Raw genomic sequence first — 20,925 nt, 5'->3', positions numbered from 1 at the left:
ATTGATTAATTAAATTAAATATCCTCAGTCTTCTGCTGTTACACAGTTACCGTAAGTACACCAAGAGTATTAAAAGCAGCACTGGATATATACAATATAATTATGCTGATTACTTTAATGTGTTGTAAATACAGCTGTTAATCAACTTGTAATTGGATTTTTTTTTTTTTACCGATTGATCTTGTAAAACAATGCTTTGCCAGGACTGAAAACATTCTCCTCCCATCCTGTGGATTAAATCAAAGCGTCTCATTGTCTTCACCTCAGTTAATCTGTAAGCCTTCAAAGGTTGTGAATGTGGACCTAAAGAATGAACAGCGGTTAGGGCCCCTAACAGCCCCTAAAGCAAAACCAGGCCCCTTACAGTGGCTTCGGAGATCACAACTGAGAAAGTCATGGACGCCTCGAGTCCCAGAGCTGACACTTTGACTATGGAGCCCAGTGCCAAGCTGTTTTGCTGTGGTTTTGTAAGGCGTTGCATCCCTCTGGTATACAGAGAAGAGCTCTACCACATCCTGCGCATGACCGGACCCCTGGTGAGGATTCTGTCACATACACACCATGATAATGTGCTATGCTTGTTCTGTTTAAATAGTGAAAGAGCTGGCAGAAAAATGCAGTGGCTTCGAAATTATACATTCCTGAATAGACAATGATTTGTTTTGGGTACATTTTGTATCATGTCTTCATGCATGTCCATTTGAATACAAATTAATCCTGGATGAGTTGATTCTCGACTGCTAAATCTTGCATCCTGTATAAAATAAATGATGTGTAAAAATAAGCCAAAAAAAATGGTCTTAAATAGCTTGGAAATCATGTTTTAAGCAGATTTTACAGTATATTTCCAGACTAGATCTGTTAAAAAATAATTAGTAAAAATTCTCATGAATCTTCAGATAAATAGGTGCTTTGTTTTTCGTCCATGTGACTGTGGACTTTAATAACCGTAGTCCATGTGAGTCCAGGACTTTGGTCTCCATTTAGTGCTAAATATTTCTTTGTTTGTATTCTTAGCTTGTGTGCCGGTTCCTGAATTTCCTCCTTTTCTTTGTGGTGACAATGTTCTGTGGACGTCTGGGGAACACTGTGCTAGCGGGCTACGCCATGGCCTCAGCTGTACGTCTGCTTGAATCAAAACTTCTGCCGGCAAATATGTGTTATGTACCACATTATTGAGATGTGCAGTATTACAGAGCAATGATTCACAAGCCCACACAATGTGTCCGATACATTTATTTTTCAGACCATCAATGTAACAGCTGCAGCGACGGGGTTTGGACTTGCTTTGGCATGCGACACTTTGGTATCACAGGTGTGTTTTCCATACAAATAGCACTCCAACTGTGTAATAAAATAATAAACCAAAAGCATGGACAATGAAAGGCCCACTAAGATTCTCTTAATGTTTAATATATTTTATTTTTAAAGCCTCTGAAATACTTCGGAGGCATTTGAATACAAATTAATCCTAGATGAGTTGATTCTTGGTTGTTATTGCAAGCGTAAAATTGTATGATGTCTTGCATTCCATATCAAATTATGGTCATAAATAGCTTGTAACTCACATTAACAGCTTTTATGGGATAGATAAAGATTCTTTCATGACATTTATAGTTGTATGAACGTTTTTTTTAGGTTGATATCCCGAGTCAGACCGTTCTCGCATGTATAATAAATAACTGATAGCTTATGGCAGTCTAAAATCTTGCCCTCAGACATTTGGGAGTAAGAACCTTCTCCGTGTGGGCATAATACTGCAGAGAGGCATTGTAATTCTGACGCTCTTCAGTTTGCCCTGTTGGGCCTTGCTTGTGAACACCCAGCCCCTCCTTCTCTATCTGGGACAGGACCCTGAGGTGGCTAGGTAAGTGCCAGTCTTCAACACTCACTGACTGAACATATTTGTATTGACATTGACTGTTGAATACTAGAGTACAAACCAGTCTGTGGTGTCAGAATGAAATCTAACAGCTTCTGTCTCTCTCAGGATTGCACAGCTCTATGTGGTTGCATATTTGCCAGCAATTCCAGTAAGGTCCACTAATGGATGATTATGGATTGCATTTCCAGTGCAGTTGAACTCAAATCCAATAATTCTTTGTATTCATTGCTGTTCATCCTCATGTTGAGTCTGTCATGTGTCTATATTACAGGCCATGTTTCTGTATCAGCTGCAACTGTCATACCTTCAGAACCAGGTACAAAAAATGATCGTTTAAGGAAATCAACAACTTAATAACTGCATTCAGTTCTTGTATTTTGTAATACTCATGAACCCACTGTACAGGGAGTGATCAAGCCTCAGATGTATGCATCTGCAGTTGCCAATGTTGCCAATGTGATAGTGAGCTACTTTCTGCTGTACTGGTGGGATTTTGGAGTTTAGTGAGTATAGATATGTTTTCCATATTTTGTGTTTTTTCATGTGTTTTTCAGTATTTTGATAATAAGATTTGTTTTCTGTGTACTTTCAGTGGGTCTGCTGCCGCAAACACCTTTGCTCAGGTCTTTAATTGTTTTGCCCTGTTTGGTTTCATTCGCTGGCAGAAGCTCCATGAGAAAACTTGGGGAGGTGAGTGTCTATTAATATTGGGGAAGTTACTTTGAAACTTAAGTTTGCCAAACTACCAACTCATATTTAAAACTTATAATTAATCTAGTCAAGCACTTTTGGGGGGAAAAAGACTCAATAAAAACACCTCAAGATGCTAACAAAATAAAACTACTTAAGGGACACTATTTTCTTAAATGTATAAGTTTCAGATTTGTATCTTAGTCTTTTTCTGGAACAAAATTTGCATTTTTGACAAACAAATTCACAGTCTCGATCAGCTTCAAACTTGATACATTTACACAAAACAATAAACAGACTATGTCATGAATTAAATAAGAGTATATAGAGACGCACAATATATCGGCCACCATCGGTATCGGCCAATATACGTTTATTTTTATCGGCCCAATAAAAAAAGTTGGCCAATATATTAAAGCAGATAAATAATGGATTATTTCCTTCATGAACAGTGTTCACCATGATGGTTTTGAATTTCTTGAAATATGATTAGAATCAAACAAGTTATAAAAACTCGGTGAGTGTTATAGCGCAATTTTCTCACCTCATGGGATCACAACACTAAGAGATAGTAAATCTTTTCCTGGATTTTTTTTTGTGCGTTCCCGAGATTAGACCTTCCTTAACATAATGCCGAAAACCCGAAGTCTCTCGGTGGTCTGGTTGAGGAGTAGATAGAAGTGCAAGATTGGTGCGCACAGAACAGAAATCATGAGTTAACAAGCGCAATTTCCGGGGGAAAATTGCGCTAAAAAGAAAATACAGTTGAGAGCAACATATACAGCGCAAGTCTTTTATGCTTCCGCTCCTCCGTGAGAGATTCGAGACCGGTGCGTCACACAGGTGTCGCTCATTAGCAATCACGCCGCCGGCCTCGCGCCGTTCTCCCACGGCCTTCCTCGTCCTGCTCACCACAGCGTGATCTTGTGGCTGTTAGAGCAGAAACGAAAGCTGCCTGTCTTTATATGTTTTGTCGTCGTCTCCGGGCGTGTTCATATGTAAATTGGGTTGCACTTTATTTTACAATGTACTTACCTAAGAAAGTACTGGCTAATATAAGGTAACTACATGGGTTAAGGTACTTAGGGGTAGCGTTAGTACCTAGTTTACCCAGTTATTGCAATTACTATAATATGTACGGTATGTGCTACCGTAAATTGCGTGAGCTTTTGTCCATTAGATCGAAAGATCCATTATACATAGACCATCCCCTCGAAGAAATTAGGACAGAAGTGGTTGAAAGTGGACAAAAGAGATGGCTTAAAACACCAGGTCTAAACAGGAATGTTTGTCCCTCGTCTATTTATGATCCAATCGACCAAAACGTAAATACCAGGTGTAAACAGCGCCTTACTGTTTTCCTCCAACAGGGTGGTCTTCTGAGGCCCTGCAGGAATGGGGTCCCTACATGAAGCTGGCCATCCCCAGTACACTGATGACCTGTTTTGAATGGTGGATCTATGAAGTTGGAGGCTTCCTGGCAGGTATTCAAGGGTTTTTATAGTTAACTAAAACTAAAACCAAAAAACACCTTTGTTGCTTAAAATACAATAAAACTTAACTGAAATAAATAAATAATTTTTATTTTATTTCTGCAAGTTATCAAGGCAACATTTCTTACTTATTTAGTTTAACTAGATGTACTAAAAAAAAACTAAAACTGAAATAACATTAATAAAGCAATAGACCTAAACATTAAAAACCACAACAAAATTACTAAAATCTCACTGATGCAAAAATAACACCATTACATTCACAGTAGGCTACAGAAAATAAATGTTTATGTTTGTATATTTAACCAGTTTGATTTTACTATTGCTTTTCTGCTGAATTATCCCATTCCCACTGACTCTCCTCATCCCATCAGGAATGCTGAGTGAGGTGGACCTGGCTGCTCAACACGTGGTTATAATGCTGGCGTACATCAACTACATGGTGTGTTTGGATAATCTGAGAATATTCATATTATCATATAAAAGTCACCTTTATCCTTTTCATGATTGTGCTGTATTTATCATTTCCATCTTGATATTCCAGATCCCATTAGGAATGCAAGGAGCAGCATGTGTTCGTGTGGGAAACGCACTTGGCGCTGGGGAAACAGCTGCTGCCATCGTCACCTGCAAGGTTTCTCTCATCAGTTCAGGTAAAACTCATTTAATTTGATATCAATCATTCCTAAGCTTGTCATGACACTTATAAAGTACCAATTTATGTCTTATAAATGTTAATTTTGTTCCCCAGCTGTTATAGCAATCATTCAAGGTTTAGTGCTGGGCTCAACAAAAACCGTCATTGGCTTCATATTCACTTCGGATGAGTAAGCCACTTTCCTTATTATTTCAAGCATGTAAAACAAAATGTTTGTTGGCATAAGTACACTTGAACAAATCTGTAAACGCTCTTGTCTAATCATTAAAAATTAAGATTTAACAGAAATAATGTCAATAACAGCTGTGTTTTAAATTTCCATTGTGATGTTTGTTTAGGACTATAGCAGAGCTTGTGTCTCAGCTACTTAACATCTACTGCCCTCTTCAGTTCTTTAATGGAGTATTGGTGAGTTCTGCACAAACTTTTGTTCCTCATTTTCCCAGAAACAGTATATAGGGGGAGGAGACGGACCACCCATATAAAAATAAGTGGGAGATATTTCAGCGCTCAATATATAGGCTCAATACGTTTTATTTAAAAAACCCAGTCTCCAGAAACTTTTTAGCAAGATTTAAGATAAAGAAGTGATACCATTATTGCAGTGTTATTTTAATATCATTGATATACTATTATAGTTTAGTAGTATATAGTATAGTATAGTATAATATATATAGTTAATATTTTTATTAAGGTTTATTTATTAGATTTAGTCTATTTTGTTTTTGCCATTTTTGTACTTCAATTTGAACTAAACAAAAATTGGAAATGTTGCAAAGGTAAAAAAAAAAAGTTTTTTTTTTTTTTTTAAATATTTTAGTTTAGTTTAGTTAAAGTGTGTTTTGCTTCGAAGAAACAAAAAAAAAGTTAACGATAATAATTGTTGTCAGATTATATTGCTGATTTAAAGTCCCCCTGTAATCAATCATTTTATCCCTTAAAACTCCTTGATCATCATATACATTTCCATTTAGTAAATGGATAGAGCATATTATATCCAATATAATATGCAAATTAGCCCCGCCTCCACTCACACACACCAGCTCAGAGATCCACTCAGTCAAGTTACTGTAGTAAACGCTGCACAATGGTATCGCTCTTTACAATGTCAGACACATAATGGTAATTAATATGATTAGCTTTTTGCTTTACGTTATCAAACAGCTAATAATGTGTTGCTAATGTTGCACAAACCATGTTTACGTTCGCCATCTCAGAGTCAGACAGCTGCCTTGTAACAATCAGCATAGAAACGCTTTGAACATCATAGAACGTCAGTGGAGAAAGGCACATAGTTCATCCTAACATCGTAATATACATCATGTACATAATTCACCTGCTTTATTGCTAAAAGTACCTGATTTTTCATACCAACAGAAAAATTTACTGGGATAACCAGGCTTCTCTAGAGACTCCCCTGCTTCACAGCAGTTAATGATATGCTCTTTGGTTCACTGGAGTTTTAAGGAGAAAATACTCAGCAATGGTGTTGACTTATGAATTTGCACATGGTTTGTCTTAAAGCATATTAAAACACCACATATACATATAAACAACATTAAAACTTAATTTTCACCACAGGGGGTCTTTAAAATATCAAGCGGATGGCCATTATAGCACCAAAATGGCCATATATATTATTATATGTATATGATCATGTGTATTTATATGAATGAATATTCAAATAATTGTGTGTATTTATATGCATTTTTTTATATAGTTAAATTTATCTTAACAAATGCAGTAGTGTTTTGAATCAAGTGTAGTATTTTGAAATATTTTATTTCATTATTTCATTTCATTATTGATTTCAGTGTGTTGGCATGGGCATTCTCATTGGCACAGGACAGCAGAAGATAGCTGCTATTGCTAACCTTTTTGGCTACTACTGCATTGGACTCCCATCGAGCATTGTTCTGATGTTCACGGCCAAGTTACAAGTTGCTGGTTCGCCTTGTTACAACTAAATGCATCATATTGACTCCTGTCACAAGTACTGATGTTTAATTACACAAATGATCAGGGAACCTTTTAATATACAATGATTTCTCTCCCGCTCTTTCAGGCTTTTGGCTGGGCCTCTTCATTGCGGTCTTTTTGCTTGCAATTTTTTTTGTTGTGGCCATTTTCAAATTAGACTGGAAGAAAATTACCAAAGAGGTAGGCATATCAGACCTATCAAAACTGGACCTTTCTTCTAATTATACTGCTCATGATCATGTGATTAGTTGTTGACTTCTGTGACTGATAGAGTTTTTTTCTCTTTGCAAGGCAATTGAGCGTACAGGAAAGAGTGCAAATGGAGCAGTGACCCCTGAGCTTTGTTTGAATCCTCGCAACAGCTTCTACCAGGTGGTCCTGAATACAGAGGTATGTTGTTGTCTTTATAGTTTTCAGTTTATATAATCAGTAAAAACTATTAAGAAAAAGTATGCATTATTTTACCACAATGAATTACAAAAATAGCATGCTAAAATTGTCATTTTCTCATCCTCATGTTGTTCCTATGATAACAATGACTTCTGTGAAACACAAATGAAGATGTAACTGTTTTTTGTTCAGATAATGAACCTCAATGGGGTCCAAAACATAATTGGACCTCATTCACTTTGATTGTATTGACAAAAAACACAGAAACCATTTTCATAAAGTCATACCGGTTTTGAATGACATGAGGTTGAGTAAAATGATTTTTGGCTCAACTATGAAATGTGGCACCCATGGCACAGTCAAAACGCTTATAATGGTGAAATTGTGTCTCACTGTATCAGAATGGGAACGGATACATGGTTGTGAGCTCTCACGATCAGGACGAGGGGCTCAACAATACTGTGGTACATGAGGAGCCAAACGTGACTCGTGTGGAGGAAAAGCCCACCGCTCTGCTCTCTACCTCTCAGCTGATCCTCAGGAGGGGTCTGACCACCCTCGCTGCTCTTCTCATCCTAGCTATAGGGATAGCCATCCATCTCATTGTGCCTTTACCTGATGTGTCTTATGGTGCCGGTGCTAATTTTACTTTGGTCTCAAACTTTACCACAGCCACTCCCATTTATTCAACAAGTACTGTTTGAAACTAGGACCTCAGGTAGATTCACTTTGAACATTTTATATGCTGTGAGAGGCAACAAAGAAATTGAATTGAATTAGAAAAATGGATGCATTTTTACAGTGGTCTCAGCCTCTATATTGTGACCTAGACAGATGATCTTATTTTTTATCCTTAGTGAATTTGCTTTGTCCACATCATTAGGCCGAATAGTAAGAAAATCGACCAGCTTAGCAGGAAAAAGGTCTGTTCCCCAGTGACACAGTCATATAATCTCTTCAGTTGACATTTCTAGTCAGGCGTCTGCTGGAGACATACTGCTAAAAAGAAGATATTCTACAAGGCCGCTGTCACATACAGAAAGCTGTATTATTAAACATGGCGGAACTGTGGGAACTTGAAGCAAATGCTGCTTGAGGGGCCGTTCACACAGAATGTGTGTTGCAGGGCAGTGGAATAAAAAAAAAAACAGCGCATGGCCTAGTGATGCGTTTATAAAAAGTCTTATTTTAACTTGAGCGCCACATTTTTTGCCGTGTCATTAAAAAAAAGCTTCTTTTCAGTTATTTTCTATGTAAACATGTGACGTGTCCTAAAGGCCTAAAATGCAATGGTTAAGTTAAAATAAAAGCTCTCTAGGCTTAGCGTTTTTTTCCATTTAGGGGCCATTCATACAGAATAGGGTTTTGCTTTGGAAAAAAAACTGCATGCGTGTAGTGAGCAGTGGGATGGACAAAAAAGCAAGGTCTCGAAATCTTTTAACTTGAACGCTGTATATTTAAAAACACTGTGTTATGCGCTAGTCGTTGCAAAAGATGTGAGATGTGAGTACTACAGTCAAAGATGTTTGCCTAGTCCAAATTTGCATAGAAGAACAATAGAAACGCAGCACAGTGGAATACAAAAATGTGTTCTTTGTGAATGGCCCTTTACACTGCCCTGCGTCTGCCGCTTTCAAACGCAGTAACGATTTCTGTGTGAATGACCCCTAAAAGGTTGTCTACACTGGACACGTCAAAGCAAACATTCCAAAACCATTTGTATTGTTGTCTGAAGTAGCAAAACCATGTGGAGTAATGTGCATCAGAAACAAAACAGGCCGACCGTTTATTGTCGGTGACTCGTCGTGTCGCACTGCACCCGGTGTAGACCGAATCACTGATTATAATGGTTTCTATTTGCTTTTGACGCTGCTTGTGTCTGCTGTAGACTTGGTGTAAGACAAAAAACATGCAACCTTTTGTGAAATTGCTCACATATGAGTTTTTAAAGGTTACAGTAAATATTCACAGACAACTGGTGAACCATCAAATGTACTAGCTCGATCTGATTAAGGTCATCTATTATATATGGTTGGACATCGATTATACTGGATATCATTTCATTTTCTATTAAGGCTATCAATCAATGCAATATTGTTCTTTAAGCTTTTTTCTATTGACATATGACTATATATCTGATAAGTTTTTGATTTTTACATTTAAATTTAATTGTCTTTGTGTGCTGTACATAAACGGGATGCACCACTTATATATACTAATTTTTAATCTACTTTTATCTTTAATTTTCTCCATCCAAAATATAAATGCTGCCTCCTGTCTAAGCCTACACATATTTAAATATATCCATGCTGATACGTCCATCCAGAGCTTTGCTGTCATATTGTTTGTTGCTAACTTGTTATATGTAAATGTTTGATGCACCTATAGGCCATCAGGATTAACATATTATAGTAATTTTGCTGGTTAAGCACATGATTTTTATGCCCTGTTGTGGGCGGTCTTTAGCACACACCCCATCTTTAGAACTGTTTATTGTAAAAAGATGATCTATAATTAATTTAGTTTCTTAGATGCATTTAAAAGATGCAAAAACTGCACATTTGATTCAGAGCAGCTAATCAAAATGAAATCCCTGGTGAAAGATAATGTGTATTTCAGTGATCAGATCTTTAGTCATTTACATTGTTACTGTGCCTCAAATGCAATTTCACTGAAACTGTGTCTGTAAAGATGTGAACCAAATGGTTCATACAGTTAGAATAACAAAGGAACAGCATTCCTCAGGAACTTATTGTAGATTGCAGGATCTCCAGTGGGAAGTCCTAACATTGTTTATTGTTAGTAGCCCTTTTGTCTTCAGGTATAAAGTCCTGTCCCACAGACAGAACTTTGGGAGAAGTTAAGATTCTTAGAAGGGTTTAGATTCTTTGAAGACTGACACGCTAACATCGCTGCTGAAGGACTGCTACACTACCACCTTCAATAAACTCTCCCCACAAGAACTTTGGTCAAGCTTACTTATTTTATGGATTAGAGAAATTGAATAAATTGGCGACAAATACAGCAAAATCAAACACTGGGTCAACAAATCACTATCCCATTATATTCAGTGTTTTAGGAGGGTATTTATTCTTCATCAGCTATATTTAGAGCCAGGTCACTTGAGGACGGAAAATTTAATAAAAAAAATTCTCATCCCCTGATCCTAGTGTGTTTATCGAACAAAGTCTATGTGAAAATCATAGTTGCAATGTGGCATGGTCTCAGCAATTATAGTTAGCATAAAATTGACATTTTGATTCTTTATTGTGGCATATATACAAGTGAAATGACTTTTCGAATGAGGAACATTTGGTGCAGGGCTTGATTTTGTCCATCGAGAATTAATCGGATCACTCTTGTTTGCTAATTGCTGCAATCCCATGTGAGTGACTGGCTGCTGGAGGAAAGGAATTATTGTCTCGCTCTCTCGCCTTACATGTTGACTTTAATGACAACCAATGTTTGTGTATATTTTTTTGCATCAGCATGCACAAAGTTTATTTTTGTGCATTTCGACTTTGAATGTTATTTCATGAACTTAAACATCTTTCCATTGTTCACATTCGTGTTTGCTGCAACACATTTGCTCTTTTAAATATAAATTCATGAGATAAATTTACATGACATGAGATGTGAGAGAATAATGGCTTTATTGTAGGACTTGGGATTGTACAGGTTGTTTTTGTTTATATAAAATATATTTATATAAATAAATATAAAAATTAACACAATATGAGCAAGTACAAAATGATTCACCCCATGTCATGTAAAAACAAAACAATGCATGGACACCATCTGAAGTCCCGGAAAGGTACTTTGTACTGTACGTGCTTTTTACTGCTTTGTACTGTACTCTTTGTACTGTACGTGCTTTTCAGATACAAAGTGGACATGTTGCACAGGTGATCCTACCATCCATTATCTGGGTGGACTGTCTGTCTGCTTTAAGACATTTCCCCAATACCAGTCCTTCGGTTGTTAGGCTGTCATCTGTTAAGAAGGAATTTAACACTGAGTCCAGCAGCGAGGAGCACCAGCATAGCTGTCAGAGCCAGGCCACGGCGCAGCACTAACACCCTCAGTGGCAGCTGTATCCTCACTGTAGCGACTATCACATCGGTCTGATCATCCAGTAGCCCATCCACATCTGTAACATTATTCACAGCACAGTCCTCAATATGTCCGCCCTCCTCTTGTGCACCTGTCAAGAAAATGACTCTTATTAGCATGCCTCATTAAATCTAATCAGACTTTTGAATTATTAGCTTCTAAACAAACATATTACCATCATCCGTCCTTCTTGGCAGCACACCAGCCCTGATCTGTGCCTGAAAAGTTCATATTTAGATCAAGCTTCACTCAAAATGCACTGTAAAAGAACTAAAGCGATAAGTTCTAAAGCTTTTAATAAAAGGAAATCCTATATCCCTCACCTCTTCAGATACTTTTTTCCAGTTCAAATTGAAAAGGAGGACAATAAGGAACACTGACTGAAGGAAGACTGAAATTAACAGGCCAGTCCACAGACCTTGAGGAGATTAAAGCAATGATTTACATAGAATGCAAGACTGTGAAACAGAAAATACATATATTACTATATACTCAATGTGTTTATATATGAAAGATTAATAAAACGTGTGTGTGTTTGTGTGTGTATATATATATATACACACATACATATATATGTTATAAAACATGTTAATATATATTTCCCCTCTCTCCATATGTAACTGTATAGAGGAATGATTTACATAAAATGTAAGACAGTGAAAATGGATTATTAAATATCATAAAAATGTTTAACATTTTAAATACAATTTATTATTTATACATATATATAATTTAATAATAATAGAATATTACAATACTGAGAATAGAAAAATTGAAAATGTATTATATTGTATCATATATGTCTCACCAAAAATTCCCATTTTAGCAGCAAACATCAAGGATATTCCAATTGGACAGCCAACACCGTAATATCCCACAAGGTTGCAGATTGCCCCCATTTTCTGTTTTCCCAGGCCTTTCACTATACTGCCACCTGCTGCCTGATTGGATTAAAGGAAGAAACAATAATTAACATCATCTCCCCAGCTGACCCATTCCAGTGCAGTCTCAGATTTATTTATGTGTGAAGGACAACATCCAATTTAATTAAGGTTTGAACTCAACTCTCATGATCATTGTGTTGTTGTCAGTTTTGTTATTAACACTAATGAGGGCTGTGAGTGCTCTAACACAACTCGGCTAATGACTTACCGCTGTGGCATCAAGAAGATGGAAAGGAGCGTATAAAACCATTACCGTGGCAACCCTCGCTCTGATGTCTCTGTGAGAAGAAGGACATTTTTTATTTTTGTCAAAATGCTGTTTTCAAAAAACATTTTTAGCTATTTTATGACTTTGGGGCTATTCATTTTATGAGTTTGGGGCTTTGAAAATATGTTATTTTTAAAAACAGGTTAATGTTATGTTATTTCCAGATGCAAAATCTAGAATTATTATAAAGAAAATGAATTATTATTAAAAAATATATAAAATTATTGAATTTAAAAAAAATAAAATGTATATTTTAAATAACTTGTTTACTGCATACATAACTTGTTTTTGTATCTGGAAAAAATTTCATCTAAAACTTCTTTTTGAGCAAAGATTTTGAAATATAAAGTTAATAAAGCATCACCTGAGCAAAGTTCATTGTGGAGTTCCAACTTAAAGGGATAGTTCACCCAAAAATGAAAATTCTGTGAGTAATTACTCACCCTCACCCGTAAGACCTTCTTTCATCTTCGGAACACAAATTAAGATATTTTTGATTAAATCTGAGCGCTGTCTCACTCCTCCATAGACTTCTAAGGGACTGCAACTTGCTGGCCCAGAAAAGTTATTAAAGAGATCGTTAATATAGTCCAAGTGACCACAGTGGCTTAATCTTAAGTTTATCAAGCGACGAGAATACTTTTTGCGTGCAAAAAAAAAAAAAAAAAAAAAAAGACTTTATTCCACTATTCATTTCCTTCTCTCTGGGCCTCGAGTGAGTTAACGTAGTGTTTTTGCGCAGCGCGTCACACACATGACCAGCGTTGGCCAATAGTGAGCCTATGTGGTGACGTGCAACACTGACGCGCTGCGCAAAAACACTACGTTAACTCACTTGAAGCCCAGAGAGAAGGAAATGAATAGCGAATAAAGTCTTTTTTTTTTTTTTTTGCGCACAAAAAGTATTCTCGTCGCTTGATAAACTTAAGATTAAGCCACTGTGGTCACTTGGACTATATTAACGATCTCTTTAATAACTTTTCTTGGCCAGCAAGTTTCAGTCCCTTAGAAGTCTATGGAGGAGTGAGACAGCGCTCAGATTTAATCAAAAATATCTTAATTTGTGTTCCGAAGATGAACGAAGGTCTTACGGGGTTGGAACAACATGAGGGTGAGTAATTACTCACAGAATTTTCATTTTTTGGGTGAACTATCCCTTTAAGTACTTAAGAGAGATTAGGAGCAAATTACACAGAAGATAATTACGGAAAAAAGCTGCAAATACATAGTTCAGTCATGAAACTCTAACCGAGCGCTGATTGGTTCTTCCAACGCAGTGGCATCAGCCAATCAGAAGTACTTCCTAATCCACGTAACCATATGTCTCGTACCTTAGCCTGCGATTGCCCTGCTGCGTGATTATGAAAACTTCTGTCTATCCCTCCTCCTCCCCAGCAGCACCTGTTGAGATCTGCTACAGTGGTTCTACCATTTTCTTGCAGCAGCCTGTCCTTTTTGTTTGTTATTTTGACTAAGCTGAAGAAATTCTTGCATTTGTGCAGCAGCAGTGTAGCAGATCTCTTCCGCCAAAATTAAGCTCACACCCCATGCCAGTAAATGCTGGTTGAAATAATCCACTCTGAGAATTGTCATGACTGAAATGTTTTTAACTAAAGGAAGAACACTCACTTGTCATTTGTGAAGATATAAGCAATTACATTCTTTGAGGAACCAATGACAGTTGCCAAAACCACTGCAACAGAAACTGTAAATAAAATACAAAATCATAATTTACACATTTCTCATAAAAATAAAAAGAAATGGATAATAAATTATAAATAATAAGAAAAATGGATAAGCAACCTATTTGCAAAGAACATATACAATGCAGCGGGCCATTTGTTATTTACCTGCACAAATCATAGAGAGTCTAGCAGAGAGCTTGGCTTGAGCAACATCTCCGGCTCCCATGGCATTCCCCACTCTCACACTGCCAGCCACACTGAAACCTATAGGGAACTGAACACAGGCCACTCACTTATAGTGTTCATACAAGCTTGAAATAAAACACTTTCACACTAATGAATATATACCATGTAAGCAATATTTGCCAGTCCATACACAACTGACTGAGCTCCAAGCTCCACTTCACTTATCAGACCTGCCATAAAAAAAAAAAATCTAAAGTCAGGAACAGGGTTCTGCGCAATTCAGAACAGGATTGAAAACCCCTTTTAAATTTCAAATCATTCCCTGAATTTGAATTGAGAAGGAATGCAGAGTTGTAATTCAATTTAGAATATAACAAAGTAGAATTACATTTTTTTTAATTAAATTCCAGGAAATGATTTTCCAGAATTTTATCCCAAAGCCTTAATTTTTTTATAAAAAAACATACTAAAGGCATAATTACACAAAATGAATGGTGTATTTATGTTTTGTCAAAATTCATCTGTGTTTAATTTCTAGTCATTGCAATATACTTAAAGTGTCAAAGTGTCTATTTACATTTAGAGCAAATACATAGCCTATCTTATTAGCAGAGTCTATTTACACTAACTCCGCCCACCAATTGTCTGATTGAGCCAGACAAAATTACAAAAGTAACCCATCTGACAACAGGATCATTGGAGTGGAGAGCAAGTCTAGTGGCGCTAGCTTTTGACCCGATAAAATTAAGAAAATATATATTTTTTTTAAAGTGGAAATGAAGTGCTTAACGGGTATTTTATAGTGGGAATAAAGTGTTTAACTGGTAGCGTTACGGACAGGGAAAACTAATGTCCCAATAAGGCAGCATCCATTTATGATTTTAATAAATATAATCATATACACTGAATATGTTGTTATTATGTTAATATTTGTTGTACCTGTACATTTTTGAGAAGCATGCGCTCTAACCTGACAGCAGCCCTCCAATCTCGTACGTCCACCACTCTGCACACAACATGAGCATACTTGGAATGGCCAGACGGATGAATGAGCCCCACTCCTGCAAACAGTCTATCGACCAACCTATATGGCCAAAAAGAAGTGCTTTAAAATATGTCCGTCAACTTTCAATGGTTTTCACATGCACATAATACAGATTTTGTACTGACCAGCCCAAGTGTCCTTATGAAGATCTTTGCATCGGATGTAGATAAACAATATGATCGCCAAACTGTACTGAGAGATGGTATTAGCAGCTGCTGATCCTCTGAAGTTGAAATACAGATGGTCAGTAAGCTATCATGTCTTTGATTTCCATGTTCCTTTCTGTCCTGTAGTTTAAGAGCAAATGTTATGGAAACTCACGGAACACCCATGTCCAGAACAAAGAGGAGGATATAGTTGATTAAAACATTTAGGACATTTGCCAGTATTCCAGTTATGACCAGGGGCCAAATTATTCCCTGAAATGAGAGATTTCATTAAGTTTCACATTCATGCTTTCTAGGAGCAGTTCATTTTCATGTTTTTCTCTTACCTGATTCTGTAAATATTTCGCTTCAATAATGAACATAAATGCAGCCTATGAGATAAAAATAACATGGTATTATTTTTCTACACTGAGAGCCCTATACTTTAAATGATATACATGGTCATAAAAAGTTTATGAAATAACAACCATTAGACCATTAGTGGTACAAAATCCCTTTTTTAGGCATTCAGTAGATTTGAGATGTGACAAAATAAGTGTGTGTTATATTGAAGTGTGGCAACTTTTTTCAGATAATGTGTATATGAAAAACATACCGGAAGACCAGGCAAAAAAATGTTCACATACTGCTGAGATACTCTGAAACAGAATAAGGTTAATGATAAAATATTATGCTCTAGCCTGTTCTTTCTTTGATAACTAATTCCAGTTAAGTACACAAATATGTTCCATAAAGCTATTACTAGCATTGCATGGACTATTGTAGTCTGTGCCGGTCTGCATTTTTGTCTCTCGTCCCTGTTTGATAATGCCAGTCTTGTATAGTGCTCACCTGGCAACCTCTGGGCTTTGTCCCACAACCTGCAGTATTGACTCTGTATTGATAAGAAGGGCGCAACATGGAAAACATGCGAGAAATAGAATTAAAATTGCTCTCTGAGTTATAACACCAACTTGATGCAAGTTACCAGCTCCATAAGCCTGCAAAGACAGAGCGATAGTTTGAGATAAATAATGATGTATTTGTTTGTGTGTGAATGAACAGAGTAATGCATTGTAGTCTCTACCTGAGAAATAAGTGTGTCACATGCTGCGGACAAGCCATAGCCAATACCAATACCAATACCCATAACACTGATGGCCTGTTGGTGAGAACACAGTGAAATGTATTATTATTACTCTCTTACTAGGCTACATTTAAACTATATTTAAATTACATTAGCCTACACATTTCAAGAGGAGATAAATATTTAAAACTCACAGCTATGGCAAGCGTCACACCATCAAGCTCTATCTTTCCCAAGTGTCCACAAAACACAGTGCTTACAAGAATGATTAAATAGTCGAAAAGATAGGACAAAAACTGATAAGAAAGCACAGAGACAGTCTAATGGGTAACATGGCTATTAATAAAGGTGAAGTGTGTAATTTATGTGATGCTAGTCAAACTCAAAAGAAAGATTTATATAAAGTTTTTTTTACTCTCTCAAAAATTATGATAATACACTTCTTCTGTTGGCTTGCTTTGAAGCAATGATGTGATGTCAATTTGTGGGCCAAACCAGGATAAGCAGGTTCCCTCTGGAATTTCTTATGGGTTTTCAAAAAAAGCAGGTTTTCTATTTATTTATTTATTGATGTATTAGCTATTTTTCTGGGAGAAGAAACAATGTAAGGGTTACATAACAGCTGCAATTCCGTTTGCTTCCGCTGGGGTCAAAAATGACGTCACTTCACCTTTTAAGGATGACAAATGCACTGTACAAAATAAATAGGCTAGGCTACTGGTTAAAATAATAAAGAATACTGATTAAAAAACTGCTAACATTAATCAGTTAATCGTTAGAAGCAATTTAGAGTTAAAATAAAATACTGTACAGTCTATAGGCTACTTACCACGGGCAGAGCTATATAGAACAAGTTTACTATTTCTCTTGTGAAGTCCACAGGTAAACAACTTCTTAAACATCTCGAGTATCCTTGACATGTGGATGTATTTTCTGCTTCGTTCATCTTGAAAAATAGTTTGATGGCTGATTCGCAGAAACCTGAAACACGAGCCGTGAAAAAGCCGTTCAGATGATTGTTCACTTTTTATCTGTAGCTTATGCTGAATATAAAGTTCAACCGCACTTTTCATTCCTGGTCACAATAAATGAGTCACAGATTCATAGTCCAATCCAGCTCACGTGAGATGGGCGGATCGATCTTGAAATATTAATATTTCGGATTATTTTTTGGCCAAAGACTTGTCGAGAGGTCATATGAGTTTTCAAACTAGTGGTTTTATTATTTGTTCATCGTCCAAATGAATGCGAATCGTAAGGCCTGAAGTGGGAAAAGAATGTGCTAGCAAACTGTTTTTAATGATAGGAACCACTTACTTTGCTTCAACACGCACAATAGCCTAATACTGAAAACAACAGCAGTAATAGATAGAGCAGCACTTTCAAATCTTAGTGAGAAAGAAAAGCACATCCATATGGAAGCCCGTTTCCGCCACATTGAGTAAAAAAAAAAGATTATTTAAGTCATAATAATGAGAAACTTTCTCATAATAATGAGAAACTTTCTCATAATAATGACTTAACATCTCGTAATAATGAGAAACTTTCTCATAATAATGACTTAACATCTCGTAATAATGGGAAACTTTCTCATAATAATGACTTAACATCTCGTAATAATGAGAAACTTTCTTGTAATAATGAGAAACTTTCTCGTATATGAGAAACTTTCTCATAATAATGACTTAACATCTCGTAATAATGAGAAACTTTCTCATAATAATGACTTAACATCTCGTAATAATGAGAAACTTTCTCGTAATAATGACTTAACATCTCGTAATAATGAGAAACTTTCTCGAAATAATGACTTAACATCTCATAATAATGAGAAACTTTCTCGTAATAATGACTTATTTTCTCGCACTTCTGCGCATGCGCAAAGCAGCGGAGCAGAAGGGCGTGCCGCACTAGCGACATCCGCTGGTCAAAGCCGTGTAAATGCATCACAGCAAACTTGGCACGCTCTGCAAAACAGTTGTTTTCATTAAAATCTACTAAGATCTAAGTGCAATCTGTAGTATAATTAAATAACATCATCATTAGGCCTAAGTGGAATGCAGCAGCAGGACGGTTACCATGGTAACGAAGGACGCCTGCTGATGCACACCGATGGAAATTGTTACATGAATTTAAAAAACTATCAGATTAAAGTTGGAATATTACATTTATTCGTCAAGTTTAAGTGTAACATCTTCATAAAATATATGGGTATGTGTGTTAATATAACACGTATTTTGCAGATGCTAGGATATTTGATGTGCAGGTTCATCTGGAAGATATCAATACAGAAATCACCTTTAAGATGTTTATGGGACATTTACACATAAGTGGGCAGTGAAATGGGGGGAAACGCAAGGTCGAGACGTGTTTTTAAAAGCTGAACTTCTTTTCAATTGAGCGCCGCGTTTTTAGAACGCCGTGTCATGCGCGAGACGCTGCAGAAGAGCGAGCATATGCATATAAGTCCGTCTAGTGCGCATATGCTTAGAAAAGCAATGAAAAAGCGCGTTCTGTATGAACGGACCCTTACACAGATTTCCAGATAAGTGTTCTTAAACAGATTTGGAAAGGTGTGCTGTCTTATCATTCCTCCGTCTATTTGAAATCCATGGATCACCCTTCTGCTGCTTGTTCATAGGGCCTACACAAAAATACAAATGAATATTACAAATGAATAAAAGACTATCTAGCTATGGAAGCCCGTCTCGTATACTGATCATTTATCATTAATGTTATTCACTGCAGAGCGTGCCAAGTTTGCTGTGATGCATTTACACGGCTTTAACCAGGGGATGTCGCACGCCTTTCTGCTCCGCTGCTTTGCGCATGCGTAGAAGTGCGAGAAAATAAGTAATTATTACGAGAAAGTTTCTCATTATTATGAGAAAGTTTCTCATTATTACGAGAAAGTTTCTCATTATTACGAGATGTTAAGTCATTATTATGAGAAAGTTTCTCATTATTACGAGATGTTAAGTCATTATTATGAGAAAGTTTCTCATTATTACGAGATGTTTAAGTCATAATTACGAGAAAGTTTCTCATTATTTTGAGATATTAAGTCATTATTACGAGAAAGTTTCTCATTATTATGAGAAACTTTCTCATTATTATGAGATATTAAGTCATTATTATGAGAAACTTTCTCATTATTATGACTTAAAGAATCTTTTTTTTTTTTACTCAACGTGGCGGAAACGGGCTCATACACCCACGTCTTAATTGTGTAAATAGTTAATTTACTTTTAATAGTTTGTAGTAGGCTATAATAGCAAATGTGACCCTCAGAATTTCCTACATAATCCAGAAGCCAGATAAACGAGACATTTCCAGCTGCAGACCCGCAGCACCAGCAGTTTCCATATAGGCAGTTTCAGAACCGCAGCCACAGAACCGACAATGAGGGGCGGGGCTTAAACAGTTTCTTTTGATAATAGCTGTATTCACATGAGTTTTGATCGGATCTATGTCTGCAATATTATTACAAAAACAACAATACTTTTAAATAAAGTGACTTTTTTGTTCATATTATATGCATTAGATATCATGATGTAATGAGCAATAAAAAAAAAAGTCTATATATTATTTCCTTTATGTTCATGTTGCTACAAGGGCCTATATTTGACATTTACTGACTATACCTCAGTGTTTTTAAGTAGGCTTCTATTTGCAGTGGCGGATTAAGACTCTTTGGTGCCCCTGCAAGAGTATACGAACGCTATGTTTTCCGTAATCGGATGCAGAAAGAAGGAGAGACTATTGAACAGCCTACGTGACAGATTTACGTATGGAAAGCCAATCGTGCAACTTTGAGAATTTGTCTGATTCGATGATCAGGGATCAAATAGTCATTGGCATTCTTGATAAGAAAGTAAGAAGACAGCAGTTACTCGGAGAGACTGAATTGACTTTGGAAAAAGCAATTCACATCTGCCAAGCGTCTATAGCAAGCCGTTTTAGCTTAAATTGTACCCAGCGTTACTCGTCGTAATTGGATTTTTACAAGTCAGAATTCAATTAGAGAGCTCTACAATTCAATTATTACTAGTAAGAATTACAATTACTGAGCTCTCTAATTCAATTCTTACTAGTAACAATTCCAATTAGAGAGCTCTACAAATGAATTTTTACTAGTCATATGTCTCCATTGACTTCCATTCATTTTTAATTACGGAGCTCTACAATTGAATTGTTACTAGTAAGAATTCCAATTAGAGAGCTCTCTAATTCAATTATTATTAGTAACAATTCCAATTAGAGAGCTCTACAATTCAATTATTACTAGTAACAATTCCAAATATAGCTGCAAGCAGCAATTACCGGGGCCAAGCAAAATAAGACGACAAGACATG

General features: G+C 36.4%; 2 protein-coding genes across 3 annotated transcripts; one reads left to right on the top strand and one right to left on the bottom strand.

Annotated features, from left to right (window-relative positions):
• Window positions 1-395: 395 nt before the first annotated feature.
• slc47a4 (solute carrier family 47 member 4) lies at window positions 396-7,800 on the top strand (the record flags this gene model as incomplete). The annotated part of the gene is made up of 17 exons (XM_081370830.1): window positions 396-536; window positions 1,018-1,119; window positions 1,247-1,315; window positions 1,719-1,867; window positions 1,991-2,033; window positions 2,157-2,201; window positions 2,291-2,388; window positions 2,478-2,575; window positions 3,946-4,059; window positions 4,443-4,510; window positions 4,613-4,721; window positions 4,820-4,895; window positions 5,065-5,134; window positions 6,541-6,673; window positions 6,792-6,886; window positions 6,998-7,096; window positions 7,498-7,800. The coding sequence occupies 17 exons, from the start codon at window positions 396-398 to the stop codon at window positions 7,798-7,800; spliced, it is 1,812 nt and encodes a 603-aa protein (XP_081226956.1).
• A 2,951-nt stretch (window positions 7,801-10,751) lies between these two features.
• slc47a3 (solute carrier family 47 member 3) lies at window positions 10,752-17,618 on the bottom strand. Of its 2 annotated transcripts, XM_081370744.1 has the most exons (16): window positions 16,765-17,618; window positions 16,571-16,645; window positions 16,336-16,484; window positions 16,100-16,142; window positions 15,831-15,875; window positions 15,659-15,756; window positions 15,463-15,560; window positions 15,263-15,376; window positions 14,455-14,522; window positions 14,272-14,380; window positions 14,051-14,126; window positions 12,362-12,431; window positions 12,018-12,150; window positions 11,533-11,627; window positions 11,385-11,427; window positions 10,752-11,300 (listed from the first exon to the last, which is right to left on the bottom strand). In XM_081370744.1, exons 2-16 carry the CDS (start codon window positions 16,631-16,633, stop codon window positions 11,086-11,088), a joined length of 1,419 nt encoding a protein of 472 aa, XP_081226870.1. In that variant the 5' UTR covers window positions 16,634-16,645; window positions 16,765-17,618; the 3' UTR covers window positions 10,752-11,085. The 2 variants fall into 2 exon arrangements, with proteins under 2 accessions (XP_081226870.1, XP_081226869.1); XM_081370743.1 differs by having other exon boundaries at window positions 16,100-16,378.
• Between the last annotated feature and the right edge of the window lie 3,307 nt (window positions 17,619-20,925).

The sequence above is a fragment of the Scardinius erythrophthalmus genome, assembly GCF_964197995.2.
Source record: "Scardinius erythrophthalmus genome assembly, chromosome: 7".
Classification (NCBI taxonomy): domain Eukaryota; kingdom Metazoa; phylum Chordata; class Actinopteri; order Cypriniformes; family Leuciscidae; genus Scardinius; species Scardinius erythrophthalmus.
This window is presented reverse-complemented; position numbering and strand designations above follow the sequence as displayed.

Excerpts from the sequence above, each read along its gene's own strand:
- slc47a3 (XM_081370743.1), bottom strand. The coding sequence starts at position 16,633 with ATGGGTATTGGTATTGGTATTGGCTATGGCTTGTCCGCAGCATGTGAC. Across the intron at positions 14,127-14,271 it reads ACTCTCTATGATTTGTGCAG|TTTCTGTTGCAGTGGTTTTG; the intron begins GTAAATAACAAA and ends TTTTATTTACAG. Across the intron at positions 12,432-14,050 it reads TATATCTTCACAAATGACAA|AGACATCAGAGCGAGGGTTG; the intron begins GTGAGTGTTCTT and ends TTCTTCTCACAG.